The sequence below is a fragment of the Anser anser genome (assembly GCF_964211835.1).
Source record: "Anser anser genome assembly, chromosome: 2".
NCBI classification, from domain to species: Eukaryota; Metazoa; Chordata; class Aves; order Anseriformes; family Anatidae; genus Anser; species Anser anser.
This window is the reverse complement of record NC_139721.1, coordinates 136263374-136281865: the sequence shown is the minus strand read 5'-3', so window position 1 is coordinate 136281865 and position 18492 is coordinate 136263374. Positions and strand designations below refer to the sequence as shown.

At 41.7% G+C, this 18492-nt stretch overlaps 1 protein-coding gene across 1 annotated transcript; it reads right to left on the bottom strand.

Moving 5' to 3' along the window:
* Positions 1 to 349: 349 nt before the first annotated feature.
* Positions 350 to 6793, bottom strand: SEM1 (SEM1 26S proteasome subunit). Its single transcript, XM_083825416.1, has 3 exons — positions 6589 to 6793; positions 3047 to 3140; positions 350 to 1366 (listed from the first exon to the last, which is right to left on the bottom strand). The coding sequence occupies exons 1-3, from the start codon at positions 6662 to 6664 to the stop codon at positions 1324 to 1326; spliced, it is 213 nt and encodes a 70-aa protein (XP_083681542.1). The 5' UTR covers positions 6665 to 6793; the 3' UTR covers positions 350 to 1323.
* Between the last annotated feature and the right edge of the window lie 11699 nt (positions 6794 to 18492).

Here is an 18492-nt window from a genome sequence, read left to right as displayed (position 1 = left end):
ATTTGCAGAACCATTCCCGCAGCAATGGAAGGTCTCAGCCTTTACAGAGCTATCTTCAGAAAGCAGTAAGAAACCCAGCACATCTCTCCTCCACCACAAATATAACATTACCTAAACTGGGGAGGGGTGGAGGGGGGAAAGAGATATTTGCTTTTGTCACCTTCCTAGCATTTTGCATCAATACACGCAGTTATAAGATACTGTTAATTAGTGAACAGGGTTAAAGAAAGCATTTAATACCATTAGAGCACATCCATCACCTAATACTTTTATTCTGAAAATTCATCTAAAAAAAAAAATCCTGCTCCTCTGCGATGAATTGAAAAAGCAAGCAAATGTTCCATAAGTACACAGCCGTATTTGTCCCTTTATTATAAAAAAGATTTTATTTGCAATCATGGCCTACATTTCCAGACTTGCCATATCTCCCTATGTCTTTGCGTACACCAGCTTTAACAGCTCCTTTGGGGAGGATTCATGGAATTGGTAATAGGTTTTGTAATTTCCACCTTCTGTTTTCTAGTTCAGAGAATAATCGAATCCAGTCACTACCATTGCATCTATCCGGCAACTATTTGTTGGCCTCCATGAAATGAGTTGGAAGTTTGATTTCCGTTCTCAGCAGGCATTTGTGTGATACAGATGAACTGCTGTAACTGGCAAATTGGAGGCAATTTCAGCAGAGATTCCTAGGATTAAATAAGCATGAGAACAGAACTTTTCTCACCTCCACAGAGGTCTCTTCTTTACCAGAGTTGAGAAACGACAGGACAAAATCGTAGAATTTGGATTTCTGATGTTGTAAGACACACTTTAAAGCGGGTTTTATCTTTGAGGTGATCAAATTGGCACCCACATTAGATTACTAACAAAAAAACCCAAACCATTATGAAATAAAACCTTAAGGCAAAATGAGCTTTATTACTTTACTCCCTAAAAATCCTTTCTACCTCTGCTGCATTTTAACTGGAATACAGAAGTATTTTATTTTGTTCATTAATATTTTTTTTTAAACACTCCACATCATTTATGACAGAGATGTTCAGTAGTTTGCATTGTGATCATGCTTATTTGACTCCCCATCACTGGAGCTGGTGCAATAACATCAGCCACTGAGAGATCTCTAGTAGCATTCTCTGTGAACCGAAATACGAGTTACCAGTTTAGCAGAGGCTGAACATATGACTTCGGCTAAGGTTAAAAACTTTATTTTTCATACAAAACAATAATAAATCCAAGCAGATAATGAACTGTCTTCTCGCTTTCCATGTTTTCTCAATACAGTCTATCCACAGTTCAATGTTTGTTCCACATCAGCAAAAACTATGAAGTTTCCATCTTGTATCCATGTTTTTCTAATTCAGCTCTGTAGGGAAAAAAATGGGTGTATTAAAATATACAAATAAAATAGTCAGACATCCGCATTTTTTCAAAATGAAATACACTGCACAATATATTACCATTTTAGAAATATCACGAACATGTCACACTGCTTCCTGGTTCACATTAATAACCTTAACCTCACTTGTTTTACAGTTCAACTTCATCTTAATGTCTTTGGATCACTAGAAGTAAATCCAGCATGAAACAACACATTAGGAAAAAAACAGAGTATTGTCTTATACTGGTTATCCTCAAAATTTCCTTAAACTCAATGAACTCACTAATCTGAGCGATTTAGATGCATGTTCTTCCAAAATCAGCCATATATACTTTTGTATCCGCACAATTTAAAAATCTTGGTGCAATATAATTCTGAGAAGAAAGGATTGTTTTGTTCACCTTGGCTGTGGCAGCAGGTTAGCAACAGCAAAGGTTATTTCCCCTAACCTGTCCCCACTTAGCCTCCTACCTGCCTCCAGCACACCAACCAGAGCTACACCATTTTATATCCCAGTCTTACCACATGTGTATCTAGACGTGGTGGGTCTAGATCTCAGGTTGGTTTACATATGTGGCATTTTAATTTTAGAAGTGAAGGAATGCTGCATTCTCTTTCTGAAGATGAAATAAAAACGTGCTGCAACAAAGCAACACTGCAAGCTATCATTTTAAGACAAGTATGTGGTCGCCAACACTACAGGCTACAAGATGTACGTTGAAGACTTACCGTGATAGCTACGTCCATCATGAATTACGCCATACCTTTAAGGTCTGTGTTTCACTACATACCAACATTTTTTCCAGCATTACTATTTCATTACCTTTCAGCCTTTTAGGCAAGGACTATACCAACAGGCTTCGTTTTGTGCCTGCTACACAAAGGGCCACTTTTTCCCTTTACAAGAGATCATCCCAGGAAGCGTTTAATCAGGCTGTATTACAGAAGGTTGCACTGCATGCAACATACTGAAGGACTAATTATAAAATGTAAATTTGTATTGACTCTTAAAACAACTTAAGTTATAATTACACATCACTAAGGGATTAACTGAAGCTACAAGTGACCAAGAAGACTAAACAACAGGATTAGACATACCTGAATTGCTACCACTTTTTTGGAGGATGTTATAAAGACCACTTTGCTATCATTGCTCACAAACAGCATGCTCTTAACACACGAGAGGGGAGCTCTAGGCAAAATTTCCCAGTTGTCTATTTGGTCAAAGAACAGCAATACTATTTGAAGGTATAGAAAAACCATACCACCACACTTTGCATACCATACAGCGGAGAAGAAAGAAGCTTGGCTCCCTTGCCATTAATCTTTGCAGCACAATTCAGATTTTCCACATCTTTGTACCGTCTTAAGTTGTGTAACACCACAAACGCCCGAGCATATTGATGACATTAGGCATATCTCAGGACTCACAGTTCAATTATTAAGAGATGAAATGCTCATCAGTACTCCAAATTGTTCTGTAATTCCTTAAGACTGGTTCAGAAAGGCTTTTAAGTAGATAAACACAAAGCAGAGCCTTCGTTTATTCCTGTTTTCAGACCTCTTTTTAAAAGTAAGCAGAACTCTCAGATATTAACAACTAAACAGTGCAGTTTAAAACATTTTATCCAGCTTCTAGAACAGTAAGTTAAAAATCAAAATTACCTTAACTGATTGGAGAAATCATCTTCTACATTGTCATCATCCCAGTTGTCTTCCCAGACATGTGCATCTTCATCTTCATCTAAGCCAGTCCAATCTAAAGGCAGGAAAAGAAAGCTAAATATTGTACGCTGCACTGCTTTGGTACTGCATCTTACTGACTGATTAGCTCAGCCTCTGGGTGAGGCAGACTTCAGATGGTAACAAATTTCTCTCTGTAACAGGGACATCCAGATCATACTTGAGTATTTGAGACCAAACAGTAGAGTGAGATTTAAAAAAAAAATAATCCTGAATTATGACTAAAATATAACTCGGTAAGAAAATCATTATACACTACACATCACGGCTTGCAGGATTACATACTCAGAAGGGACATTTTGCATACAAAGATACAAACTGTAGCACCACAGTAAGAAAAGAGAAATACTGAGTATTTGACTCCTAAAATCACAACAAGAGATGTGCAGTTCTAGGTTTGTATTTCCTATTTTTTCCCTCACAATTAAAAGCAAATGTACGTCAAACACTTTTGCCAAAACACACACACACTCAGATCCTCCATTCACTCACATCAGACGTTGACAGCCTATGGATAAATGCCAAAAACGTATCTGTGATGCAGAAGCAAAGGCAAATTGAAAGATGCACCTGCCAACGGCAGTTGCTACCAGTAACCAGCTACTGCTGGGTTCCAAAAATAGTAGAAGCCATTTCTCTACAGCGGCAAGACGCTGGAAGTCCATTTGCTAACCTAATTTCTATTTTTCCTATAATAAAATAACCTGGCACACCACTCTTGACAAATTACTGATCACCCACTTAATAGTTCATTATAAAAAAACAAGATCTAAGTTGGTAGTGCAGAAAAATAATAAAAATGAGAAATCAGAAAGGCTCAGAATGGCTCTGTAAACACAAGTCAGTTTACTTCATTTGGGAACTATCCCACCACAGTTTTTCAGTTACCTTTTGCTGACAGACAGTAAGTTTTTCTAACGTTACCAAAATAAGTAGAATCCCAGCCCTGTGTTTCTCAAAGCCTACTGGTGTATTTAAAGAGGTAACGCTATTCTTCGCCTCTTCCCCAAAGCCTTTACAATTCAGTAAGCCATCTGCTGCCCACTCAGAGAAAGCTTTGAGGTCTAAGGGCCAAAGTAACATTAAAACATGGACAGACAGATGAAAAAAAAAGAGCTATTAGGGTAAAAGATTAAGAACTAATTCACAGTGAACAACTTTATTCATAAGAATGAAGGTTGGTCTGTGCATTTTTCCTTCCATTTCTAATGTAGACAGGCAACAAAATTCATGCTTGAGATTCACCAGAACAGGAAAAAAACATTTGTAACTGATTAAAGACACAGATGTAGAAGACATTACAATTAAACTTCCCTTCTCAAATAAATTATATAAAGGGAAAAGACAAAGGAACATAGAAATCCTACTGGTCTTAAAGAGAGCACAGGAAGGAACTGGGAAGAAAAGGTGAAGAAAAACTGCAGCGTAAGAAAAGGCAGTATTTGAGGCTAGTGTACTGCTCACTTCTCAAAGGAAAGGATTTTATTTTAGTACTATTTACAATAAGCTTTTCCAATTTATATGCAATGGACTTTTTTTTTTGTCAAAAGAAAGACTTTACTGAGCATATCTCTAGCTAGATTTCAAAAATACAAAAAACACAGCTCAAACCAGCTTTAAAAAAACACCAAAGTTGAGGTTTTCTGTGTACTACTGTAAGTAGCTCAGATTTTAAATTAAAAAAAAAAAATCATAATAACTAGTATCCAGCACAAGAAATTTAGCTTGAACCATAAACAAGCTGGGGAGACTGGCGAAGTGTGTTCCAAATCACGCTGAGCGAAGAAGAGTCAAAAAGGCCCTGTCTTTTTCCACAACAGAAGGCGGGGGGGGGGGGGAGCGGGGAGAGAAAAAAAGATAGTGAAAGTAAAGCCTAAATTATATTCTTCTTGCCGTAGCCATGACATTCTGCAGTATACAATTCTGCAGTGTGCATGCTGACACTATACCCCTGAAATCCACACTAAAATTGTTCCAGCCGTGTCATATAATGATAGTTTCTTGCCGCATTTTGTACTTGGGAAAGGGAAGCAAAGTGGTTTTCAGAGTAGAAGATAACCTAAAATCCTAGCAATTTACACATTACGTTCTACATTCTGAGAACACTGCACATGAATTTTGTTAAGTGATGAGTTCATATATTCTTGAACTTGTCGTGCAATATTTCAAATAAAAAAGGACACATCCGTTCGGGATTCTATCATTCCAAACTTGCATTGATAAACTGTTTCCAGAAAAAAAATTCCTAGTAGAAATAAAGGAAGTTCCCCAAATGCTGGTGTTTTTGTCTGTGACATAAGTTTGCATTACCTAACTTCATTTGGAATAAAAAAGGCATCAGAACTTGAAGGTTTTCTGCTGTATAGAAAGTGGTGCTTTAATGTGAAAGAACAACAATCTGACAGGGGTTTCATCAGAGATGTATCATGATTCTTTCCTAAGCAACCGACGATAACTTTCAACGTGTTCTGAAAATTCTCGTGAAAAAAATTACTGAATGAGAAGGCAAAATCATGAAAAAGTTCCTTCTGCTGACAACATGAGAAGCTTGAAGGCACGGAATTTTAAGATGAGTTGAGATCAATACAAAGATGCAAATCAAACACTGAACGGAGACTCTTACACTGCAAGGCTTAGGAGCAAGTGCTGTGACAGCCATTGAGCGCAGCGGTCCATCTAAGGTTCAGAAGTACGCTTCACGGCTTCTTTTGTGCTTACAGTTAACACTCAATTTACAGTAAATAAACCTTTTTTGCACCTTTAGGAAGTATATGAAGAAGAAGAAAGGGCTAGCCTTCTCGGTTTAACTACCATCTCAGCTACATCACTAACTTTTTTCACCATAAATGCAAACAGTATTTTCAGAATACGTAAGGGCTGTACGGCCACAGAGATGTCACGTATAAGGCTGACAGCATAACCCAATAACCACGGCCATTTCATCCACGCCGTACACCATATATCACCACCCACGGCTTGAGGCACTGGCAGAATTGAGGACACAGAAAAGAACCGTGCCCAAACTGGGAGCTTTTCAAGGCTATTGCTATAAAACCCCACCGGGGAGTTTTATTATTGAGGCCCAGATTCACATAACTCCCTTGCTCAATACGCGTTGTACCTACAGAAATAGCTGCGTCGGGACAGAAGAGATTTAAGGCGATCGCAGAGCGCGCTGCTCCCTTCTCGCCCTTACTTCCAGCTCCGGGCTCCCAACCCTGCCCGAGGGCCGCCCGCAGCCCCATGACCCAGCACTTCAGGCTCCCCGCAGCCACCCACGGGACGGGACGGGACGGGACGGGCTCCTCGTGCTTGGCCCCCCCGGCCCGGCCCTGCGGGGGCTCCCGGAGCAGCCGCGGCAGCGCCCTGCGGCCCCCCCCGGCCCCCCCTCAGGCAGGCCTCAGGCCCGGCGGCCTGCAGGCCGCGCCTCCCCCGCGGCCCCTCTCCCCACCCCCGCCGGGCACCTTCCGCCGGGAACTCCTCGAACTCGTCGTCCTCCTCCAGGAGCCCCAGGTCCACCGGCTGCTTCTTCTCCGCCATGCCCGGCACGGCCCTGCCCGGCACGGCCCGCCACAACCCGGCCCTGCCCTCGCCGCGCCGCGCCGACACTGACGGGATGGCGCCGGGGCACGGCCCGCACTGCGCCTGCGCGACGGCTGCGGCCGCTGCAAGCCACGCCCCCTCCCCGCAAACCCCGCCCCCTCCCTCCCGCCAACCATGGCCCCGCCCCCCTCCTGCCGCCCCGCCCCGCCCCCCTGCACCTGCGGGTTCCCGCTCAGGGGCTCCCCTCACGGCCCCGTGGTGCGGGGCGCCTCCTGCCCCAGGCACGGATACGTGCTTCTTACGTTCCTTCGCTATTGGTTTGTATCTATAAACCCTGTATCTATAAACTCCGAATCTATAAACTCCGAGTATCAGCCTTCTGCCGTTCTGAGCCGTAACCTGGCTCTCTGTTTCAAAACCTGCACGTATTCACCACCTCCTCAGTTCCTTGCTCATAAAGAATCACGGAATCATTAGGGTTGGAAAAGCCCTCCAAGATCATCTGGTCCAACCACCCCCTACCACCAATGTCACCCACGAAACCACGTCCCTAAGCACCACGTCCAGCCTTTCCTTGAACGCCCCCAGGGACGGTGACGCCACCACCTCCCTGGGCAACCCGTTCACCTCCGAGAAGCAAGGAAACGGCCTGAAGCCCATCACCAAGCCGCTCAGTAAAACCCAGGACACCACACGAGAACCAGAAACACCACGGCTTTGAAATATCCGATTTGTCTGGTTGCTGGGCCCCGTCGGTGGCTTAAGCAAAGGCAAAGATCAGCGCTCAGCAGCCTGAGCAAGCGCGCCCGTGGCGCTGCGACGGCTCCTCTCGAGGCGCCCGCCTCAGAGCAGAGCTGCCGCCTTGCTGGAGCTGGTTTCCTTCTTGCTCTGCGAGGGGCTGGTTCACAAGACAATGGCTTGCACAGCTGGGTTAGACCGTGTCCTGGATTTAATAACAGATATCCTGCTCTAAGCAGAGAGTACAAGGTAAAGCCATAAAGTGGGCAGAGGTCTGCCATAGCAAAAACCGGCAAAGATCTGTGATCATTCAATCGCTAAGGCCCTTATTCAAGCCCTCATTTTTTTCCCTTACCAAGAACTAAACTATGGGCTTTGCAGCGTGTTCGGGAATGTAAAGATGCTCGACTGCACCCAAATTTACTAAGGAAAAACATAACTTGGAAACTGCTATTGATAAACAGCTTCAAACAGCCCTGGAGCAGGAAGCAGCTTGAATTTGTTTTGGCAACTTTACCTACATATCTGCTGTGGAAAAAAAAAAAAAAAAAGATCCCACAGTCCTTTCCAACCACTTTTTTCCTCTTTCTCTACCCAGATGCTGCTTAGGAGGTGCCAGCAGAGAGAAGAAACTGTATTTCCCTAGGGGATAGGGCTGGCACCGGGAAACAAGGCAAAGAAGACTCCTGACTCAGATTCCTGAAGCAGCGTCTTATTTATATAGGGACTGACCACAGTCTGTCTCAGGTCGAGTTGTAGGTCCTCCTTTGCATTTTGCATCTGCGGAGCTAAGTGTTCCTGCATCACCAGTAAGCCAAATTTAATCTTGTGTTGTCACAAAAATCCACAGTGCCAAATTCTCCTCCGTTTATTATGAATCTCAACGTTTTTGAAGATCTTTTAATTCTGTGATATCTGGAGTGTTGTGAGTAAATAGGGAGCTTAGCTCTCATCTAAACAAAGAAAAATAAATTTATATCCCAAACAACTGGAAACAGGAACTTGAAAATATAAACATAAATAATTTCATAGTTATTTTACTAATAATAGTGCTTCAGAATAATGGATTTTAAAACAGAAACATTAAATCTATTGTTTTAAATCTAATACCACAAGTTTTGGAAGCCTGGAATATATATCAGATTATCTAGCCTTTCTACCACATGACTGTATGGATGCAAACCTCAATGTAATTCGGGAAAACCTTTAACTCTTAGTTAGTAATGTTCCCAAGGACACAGGTATCTGCCATGTTGTGTTTGTCTTGTGGACGTATGCCCATCCTACACCGCCTGAAGGAGCTGATCTGCAAGGCATTCTCCAAACCAGACCTTGCAATAAAAGGTCCTAGGAGTTGGTCGAGGTGGGTGACATCCCATATCGCAAATGTATACTCTTAACCAGCAGACTGTACAGTACACAGGCAGAAAGAACTTGTTGTCCTGCAAATAGTTATTAGAAAAAAAACTGATTTTAGTGCCAGTCTTGTGTCTGTGAATTCTTAGCAGAGGCAGAGACTTAAATCACATTTTCTTAAGGCTTCTTACTGGCATTCCTAGGTATCTTCCTACTCAGTCTGAAGGCCTTGTGAATATCCCATACCTTACTGTCCCCAGGAAGCACATGAAGAACTTTCACATGCTTCTCCGCTGAGAAAAGCAATCTCTGAATTCCACAAAGCATTACAGCATCTAAAATTTAGGTGATGAAATTTGTAATACTCAAGCCTTTTGGTGGACCTAGCCCTACTGATGATTCTTAATTCTTTAGAGAAAAGAGCATAATGACTCAGCTCTCCAGAATAATTTTTTCCAGTATGAAAAGATGTTTAAAAGGTTAGAGGAGAACCAAGTCCAAGCCCCAAGTGTGATTAGTGTTTGATGGTTTCTAGAGGGACCATCAAGAGTAAGAGCTGCCTTTCAGCATCTACCCTCTGCAGTCAGAGTGGGAAAAGGGCCCTGATACCTAATCAGAACATGCTGCCACTGGTTTTTGTTTTATCCTTCCCTTGTTGCAGTCCCAAACCCACTGGCAGTCCTTACCGTCACCAAGTTTGTATCTCACAAGGACACACATACCAGGGAACAGTTTTGATCAAGATGGGGAAGGCAATTCCTACATGCCCAAAACAGAATAAGAGATCTGCTTTCCTGTAGCTGTAGCCCCTGCACAGTAGGTCAGGTATATGCTGAACAGATTGTTTGTCCAGGACCAACAGCCTGACATTCCCATGTGCTTCATCAGAGAGGTCTACACTCCTGTTCCATGGAAATTAAAGAAAAAAATCCTGTAGCTTTCAGTGGTTCAGGATATGACCATCTCAATTAAAACTTTATCTTAAATATACCCTTAACTGGTAGCATGTTGGAAATAATTGAACAAGACAATCCTGGGTAACTCATCAATCCCTGTATTATTCTTTCCAGAGCTGCACAACAGCTATTTACTCAATATGATTTGTTTTAAATTTTTTATTTATTTTTTTTTTATTCGGCATGTTTTATGCATTAGTATCAGAAAAGCCTGTCTTTCTCTTGGCAAATGTTACTGCAAGTTGTCTAGCAGGGAGGTAAGATTATGTAGATTTATTTATTCAGAGTGTGATTTGCATACATGAAAAATGGAAATAGAGATTTTTTTTTCTGAATTAGAGATTTTTTGATTTTTTGATTTTTTTTTTGCTTCAAGGTGGAACAAAAGTGTATGCAGTGTGCCAGTTCAGACTTCCACATTTTTTTCAGGGGGACTAGTAGTCATTTCAATGCCTGGGCCCATTTTCTTTGAATTGGGCACTGTAATGGCTGAGAGCACATTCTGAGGAAAAGATTAAAAAGAGGAAATAGATCAGATTGGTAACAAATTTCCTTATAAGCAGCCTTAGTTAAAGGTGCTCTGTTAAAAAGAAATTTCAGATGCATATTAAGGATTTGGGATACCCTGAGTAAACTGTTGGTTTGGAGATCTGCGTGGTCCCAGGCTATCGGACAGTGCCTACTGAGAGAAACCTCAGACTGCGAAGAAAATGGGCATTGCGTGGATCTGATCCCGCAGGTCACATCGACGTAATGTGACATCCATATGCATGGGTGCTGCGTCCCGCAGACCAGCAGCTCTGACCTCTGTGGCTCAGTCCAGCTGTGCCCACAGAGTGTACCTGGATGCGAGAGGCAGGCCCCTCTCTGGACCTAAGAGTGCAGGCTGTTAGATGTCCAGGAAAGCATCCAGGTCCTGAAAAAAATATACAGGAAATCTTGCTACCACGTGCTTTTAACTCGGAATGCAGGAATTAACCATGCAATACAGAACATCTACTCTACATTATGCAGCATGTCTGGCAGTCCGAGCACTGGCTCATGCATCCTGGGAATCCCTTCAGAGTTAACACTTTGCCTCGCAGGATAATACTGCATTTCATGCTACGGCTTTTGGGATTAAATTGGAGAAGAAAATAGCATATCCTACACTTGGTGCATCTGGACATGAGGAAAGGACTGCCCCACTTCTTTCAGTCTACCTCTGTGCAGCTCTGGACCCATGGCATTATTCCTGAGGTCAGTGCCTTTGATTTGCCACTATTTATTTATTCATGTCTGCAATGGTTCTCTTTTTCTCTCCAGCTGCTCCATCATTCGCCAGCACCTCCTGGTAGCCCACCCTGCTCCCACAGCCCATCCCTTCCCACAGCTGACCCTCACTGAGGTCAGTATGTGATTAGGTGGCTGGAGATCATAAGGAATATTAATCACAAGGAACACTTAGATGTTGCTTTACAGACTTCCTTATGTGAAATACACTGAGGCAAGCTATCAGGTTACCAGTGGCTGAAAAAGAAACAGTTCTCTCTTTACCCTTGACAGTCAAAAGAAAGTTTGATTTATTTTCTCATTTTCAGTTAGTCTAAAGGCAGCTGGACAGTATTGCTACAAAGTTCTAGCTGTGTGTCATCATAATAGGGGCAATATGTTTGTTCACTTCTGCTCTCTTCCTCTGTCTAATTGTTCTATTGTCTTTCTGTTTTCTCTCCACATTTGGGCTGACAAAATGTCTCCTTGGGTTTAGCCCTCTAGCCAAAGCTTAACGGGCTCCTAATCAAGAACTAACACCACCAGCAGGCTATTTCCTGTCTTTGTTTACCATCCTGGTATCATCTTTCTTCTTCTCTCAGTCCATCATTGCAAATTTTCACCACTATTTTCCTTTGAATCCTCCTCCATGCAGAGTGCAGGAACTTTCCTGCGTATTGCTCCCCTTTCGTTTTCTGCCCGCTTGATCTCTGGCCTCCCACTGTACATCCTGGAAGAGAACCAGATGCATCCAAAACCAGATTTCAAAAAGCTGTGTAATTCTGGAATACCTGTGTATTCAGTGCAGCTATATCAGCAGGATATTTATTGCTGACCCTCAATGCAAATTGTATTGATGCTTTGAACATATAGGAGGTATTCACAATATGATTAGTTACTAGGTACTGTTCATCATGACTTGCCTTTTCCTGCGAATATCAAGACTTCCAGGGTACAATTCAGTTGTTTAAGCAAAGGTTTATAATGTTGTTTGAGATGCCCTAAAACACGGGGCTGCATGAGGTGTAATCTGGGAGACCTTCTTGACCCTTCCCAAAGGCAGGTGGAGAGAGAAAAAATACCCCAGGGTTTCCACAAGGGTGCCAGTTGCCTATGTTTAAGCAACTGAATTGCACTCCTACTGTATTTTGGAATAATTGTTATTGGTGCATAAGTCTCTTTTTCCTGTTACTACAAAACTGCCTTTGTTTATCTCTGCCAAGTCTGTCTTGAGAATACCTAACTCACGTTGGCAGCCTCAACATAAGCTATTTGCTGGGTAGGTTAGTATGAATCGTTAGGAACTGGGTGGACAGAGTAGGCCTTTTTCTCCATGTAAAACCTTATATATATGGTGTGTATATATATATATATATATATATATAAACCTTATATATAGGTATATATGTTATACCTTTACATATCTAGGTAGTGGCTAAGGCATGGCCAGAACCTGTCCAGATGAAGCTCAACCCGAATGAAACCAAGTGTTTCAGCCTGGGGAGAATTACAGAGCATTGTTTCCGATGTTTTGATAGGTAAGCAAGGCTACTGCTCATTAGCTATATTGGCAAGTGGAGCGACTTTTTTGTACCCAGATTATCTCAAGGGAAAGGATCGGCCCACTGAACTTCAGGCCACCCTCACCTTAGGCAGCTTACTCAGCCTGACAGTCCCTCTGGATTATCAGTTCAGAAAAGAGAGAGAAATGGGCTCTTCCAGGTGGAAATTCAGAGCACCTAGCTTACGTATCAGCCCAAAAATATAATTTGAAAGGACCTGTCTCATTTCTGACTATATTAGGAGCCAAGGAAGACTTTCCCCATAATTACGTGCTGAAAGTCAGGGCGTGTAAATAATCTCCTACAAGCTCAGGTAACAACAGTCACCCTTGTTAGCCACATGTTTTTCCTCTGGCAATGTTCCTATAGCGCATTTTTAGCCAAAGTTTATCTACTTAGCTTGCTTATCAGCTCAGCTCCCCACCAGGAGCTTCACCAGTGTGTCTGGTGGGAGATGCATCGGCAGTTAGGCATCGCTCAGAACTTGCTTCTGAGTGTTGGCTTCTCTGCCTTGGTGCTCAGGGTTTGCTTGCTGCTCTTCCCCTCCCTTGGGGTCTGCTTTTTGCCAAACGTGGCTGTCTGTGTCAGCTGCGTGGGTATTTCACAAGCAGCACAGTCTCAGCTCAGGGAACGGCCTGCCCCAAGCAGCACCACCATGCTGTGACCACCACCAGTGGAGGAGCGGGTGCCACCACGCCAGCAGAGGGTCTGAGAGACAGAGGCCACCCTGGATGGAAAAGCAGGCTGCAGAGTCTGTGACATGACCCAAAGCGTTAGTTTTCCAGTGCAGAAACCCACAGAGCCACAAAGCCCTTCCTCATCCATTCTGCAAAGCTGAAGATACCTTCTTCTTCAGAGATCCTGTTAACTTGTGATAGAGGTTTTGATGACCATCTAGTTGTTTTCCACAGAAATGAATGAAGAAATACTATGCAGAGGTGTCAATTAATTTATTTTTTAAATGCAAACACTCCTGAGAACTTAAAGTCTGCTCTTAATCTTAGGTTACCAAGTGAAGTTGATGCAGCGTGTCAAAACAGAGCCACAAGGAGCTATCGGGTCAAGTCCTGTTCCTGGCTGGGCTCACCTAACCCTACCACGAGGGCAGCCCATGGCAGATCCTGGGCCACTGCCCATGTATCTGGGCAAAACTGATAGTTCTTTTTGTCTCTGTTGCATAGGAGTTTGCTCGGAGTGGTATTTTAAAGAAAACCTTTAAGACAGACTCTCTCTGTTCCTGACTGGTTTTCCAAAGCACATAAATCTTTTGTAACTTTAATTCTTAGCCCCGTAGTAAATATGATAGTGACAGCGACAGCTGGAATGCTTATAAAAACAGCATCAGAGTAAGTGGCGAGCATAAGTCAAACCGATCTACAAAACTGATGGTTTTCCAGGAATATATATAAAATCCTTTTGTCTACATGGTATGTATATGTATATTCATATATTTATGTATACAGAACTTGTTAAAATACAGCAGGTGAACTATACAATTAAGCAGGCTCGTGTGATAGTACTGTGGTGCTAATTATTATTCTAACGTATCAGGTAAATTAAAAGTAGGTAGGTACACTCACAGCAGTATGTTACAGCAACAAAAAAAAAAAAAGTTAGATTTGAGTGTATTATTACTGAGGTTGGCTGAGAAAGAAAGTAAAAGATCTAACCTGATTGTCATGTGAACGAGTGCATTAGGAAACAGCTCTCTCAGTTTTACTGTTTCTAGCTGTATCTTTTGTAATACACAATAGGGGAGTCTTTTCTCTGATTTGCTTTTAAGGCTTTAGCACAATCAAAAGCTGGAGGTATTGTAAAGAAAATCTGCAAATAGCATAAAAATGTCTTGTGGTGACATTCCTATTCAGGCTCTGGGCCTGATTTTGAAAGATCCTGAACACCCAGAGATGGCAATGTTAAGCACTTCTGCAGATCAGATCTTTGAGGCCTGAAAGATTGTTTTATAATCTTGTTTTCATGCTCTTGCAAACCTACAAAGTCTTCTCCCCCCCCCCCCAAGTAATAGCACAGACTTTATTAAAACCATTCAGAACAGATCTCTGTGTTTTAAGGCCACAGTTTTGTGCTGACTGGTGAGATACTTAACTTCAGTCAGCAGAACAATTGCCATCCTTTCAGGAAACTACTGATATACTTAAGAGTATACTTAAGCATATTAAAGTTAAGACAACATTAATTATTTAAAAACAAAGTCTCTGCAATCCTGGGACTTTTAGATCCTCTCAGTTGCATTATTCTGCTTGACTATGGCACCATCTTCACAAAAGTTCTTGCATAGAATAATAAAGTTTGGAAAAGCCCTCCAAGATATCTGGTCCAACCATCCCCCTACCACCAATGTCACTAAACCACGTCCCTAAGCACCAGGTCCAACCTTTCCTTGAACACCCCCAGGGACGGTGATGCCACCACTTCCCTGGGCAGATGGAAAACAATTTATAGGCCATATGAAAGGTCAGTTCCTCAAAAAAATGATTTCTATTCTTTGTCTTTCACTGTCTGGTCATCTGTAGGGAAAAGTCCACATTTGCCATTGTGTCTTCCCTCAGAAGTGGTTTGAGGTGGCAGCAGCCTGAAGTATAACTATAACAAAACAGTAAGGTTTGAAATTGTATGTTCGGTGTTTATGCAGGCTGTATGTAAGCCACAAGGAAAAATAAATTTAAACAATTGTATGCAGATCTGAGGGATGCAAGTGAAGCAACGGCTCCTCAGTTCCCATAAATATGTCTAAATTCAGAATTTGATTTCCCAACCAGTTATCACACCCATGGTTTGTTGGCACCGTGTAACTGAATACATCCAAATAAGTCATTTTTTATTTGTATGAGGTTAAACCTGAAGCTAAGAGAGTTGCAAAAATGGCAATCCCACCTTCTCTCCCGTTTTGATTGCTTTCAGAATTGCCCCTACAACATAGTCATTTTTCTTCAACATATAAAATGCTGATTTGATTGACAGTCATATAACCCACTTTATTTATTTTAAACAGAAGGAAAATCCAAGCTATTTGAGGCATACATAAGAACAAACAGAAACTATAAGTGCAAATTTGCTAAAGCAATGTGTTTGGTAATCATCAAAATAAAACTTAATCATTTTTTTTAATATTCACACAGGTAGTTGTGTAAGTTATATACACATATGTTGTGTTGTATGCGTTCTGCTGATGACCCTTTGCAGATTTGTGTAAACTCATTTAACAAGCACATTTGAAACACTTATTAGATAAAAATCTTGAGCTGTACATTATAAATAATGATTTTCAAATGATAAATTGTAATTTTCTTTTATGGCTGTTACAAATTTGTATTAAAGCTTCGCTGAATTGGACAATTTTTCAGTGGAGTTTACTTAATGTTAATCTATTCATTTGGGGGTAAATGAAGAGTTTAATGGTGAAGTGATGTAACTAGAATATAGTCTCAAGTGGTGTGTTAGGTTTATCAATCAGTGAAAATTGTGCACTTGAGTGTTAGAGCACATGTCTATCCATATGCTTCTTGCTACCTCAGTTAATTGAAACCCTTCTTCCATCCTATTATCAATACTTGAAAAATAGCTCCAACCACATCTATTAACCAGTGTCTTAATAGGTGCTGTATCAGCTCCGTGTAAATTGCATGTATTTTGCTAGAAAGCAATTTCACTAATGTAAGGGTCAGTTCTGTGGTTCACTGGAGATGTTCAGTCAGGGGATGCGGGGGCATGTCCGGCTGGATGGATGGAGATAGATGGAGCTGTGCGCCTGGTCTTCAGTCCACTGAAGCACAGTACAGGGTTGGAGGTCCAGTCTGATTGACACTCTCAGTCCTCAGTGATTTTGACAAAAGCAAAGTAAGCGCATGAGGAAAACTAGCTAGACACTGCCACTTGTGCTGGGAAATCTGAACTGAAGAGAAATATATATATATATATTTTTTTTTAATTTCCCATAAAACAGAATATAAAAATAAATAAATAAATAAATCTGGTTTAGATTCAGGACAGCAGAATTATGAACCAATACTGAGATGTCCTAAACAACTCTGAAATTAAATGTTCTTCCTTCCAAAGCAACTTCTCCAAGGCTTTCATTGATATTGACACATTTCCTCTCTCCCCTCAATACATGATTTGAATGAAAAAGAAATACAGATTTTCTGAGCAGCTCAGATCAGGACAGTTTGGTCGTGCTTTACTGTGTCTTAAATACAACGTAAGTACTTCCACCTCCTAAGCCCAAAATACAAAACATATTTCTGAGCATATTCAAACCTACCTGAAGTCCTTCCACTTTACAGTCCTTCTACTTTCCACTCCTTCGTCGTGCTTCACATGCTCATTTTGATTCTCTCCTTCCCTGCCAGCTTTTATGCCCACTTTGGCTTTCTTGGCCACTTGTTGACCTTATAAATCAAAGTAGAAGGAAAATGAAAGGGTCTGCAACACAAGGAAGGGAAAGAAGGATCTGAGATACTCAGCAGTGTCTAATCTAGTACTACCTAAAACTCTCTAAAGGCTTTTCTAATCAATTATGGCATTTGGGACCCTTGAACCCAAGGAGTTCCACGTCGGCTCAGAAATTACCCACGTACAACAGATTCTGCTTTCCTTTCTGTGGCCAAGTTGGTTATCAATCCCGTCAGGTGTGAGGATACAAGGTATAGGTCACTTATGCTGGGTAATGCTTCTCCGTCTCAGAAGGGGCCAAACGACTGGCTTACTCTAGGCAGCATCTGTATCTTCCATTAACTCTATTATTATCTTCCAAAGGTGGGTTGCTAGCAGTCTTTCTCCCAAAAAGAGGAACGGAAGCAATCCTCAACAGAGAAAAGGTATTATCGGTGCGTTGTCTGCATCCCTCTGGAAACATGTAATCCCCCAACCCTTCTGCTCAATTTTGGGGACATTCTTTCTCACTGCTACTTTGACTCCCAGTTCCTCATAGTGGCTTGTTACCATCATGCAGAGCAGACCTTTGTAGTGTCAAAGGGGTCTGCTAGACAACATGAATACCTCTTTGCTTCCTATTGTTTCTTGTGTAGATCTGTCCCTACGGTCCCAGTGCCCGCTCAGAAGTGATGAGCAGGCAAGCCAGTGGTGCTACAACAACTACCACAGCAAGGCTCTCTGTACCCTGCTATATGCAGAGTTAATATACTGAAATAGTTTGCATTGCAAGCAAATAAATAGCTTTCCTTTCAGTCTTAATGCACAGTTTTATGGGGATATATGCTAGATAGGAAAGCAGAGCTGAAAATGGCACTAAACGTATTGAGGCATGTAGAGTTTAGTGCTTGTGGCACAGCTATCCCTGGGCAGAAGGAAAGAGACCCTAACAGAGCCATCAGATCCCAGCTATGGATTTACAAACTGACCGAGGATAGTTTATAGTTCAGTATGATAGTAACAAACCTAGTCTGTATACAAGAAATTAAGGCTCAAAGTTCCAAAAAAAGGTACAGCAAAGATGGGTCCTTTATCATATTTGTCAGCATATTGTTTTCACTGTCAATACTTCAAAAAATTTATACTACAGTGGGCAGACAGGGCAAAACCATAGCTGAAAGCTAACAGAAATCCTGTTATGCAATGAAGAACTTCCTTTTACAGTGCAGTATTTCTTCACTGAAAGCAGATCATTGCTATAAAGAGCAGGTATTTATCAATTTTCAAAGGTCTTGGCCCATCAAAGCTAGTGTTAGATTTGGAATTTCGCTTTTGTTGCCAAGGTGACAAACACTTATAAATATACCACATCTTCTAATGTGCTTTTAACTTAGTATTTTTATGGCTTTTAAATCAGATACCATTAGCAAATATATTAGGTAATTTAGCTGAAAGACCATTTTCTACTAACACTTTTTGTTACATTTCCCCAGGTACTTCAGTAAATGTCTGTTGTGACATTGCAGTCCTGCCAGGCTTCTAGCACATAAGGATACATACAGTACATCTG

Bases quoted from the DNA above. Each gene is read 5' to 3' on its own strand.
- SEM1 (XM_083825416.1), bottom strand. From the start codon at position 6,664: ATGGCGGAGAAGAAGCAGCCGGTGGACCTGGGGCTCCTGGAGGAGGAC. The intron at 3,141-6,588 runs GTGCCCGGCGGG...TCCTGCCTTTAG, and splicing joins CGAGGAGTTCCCGGCGGAAG to ATTGGACTGGCTTAGATGAA. The intron at 1,367-3,046 runs GTAATTTTGATT...TTTTCCCTACAG, and splicing joins GATTTCTCCAATCAGTTAAG to AGCTGAATTAGAAAAACATG.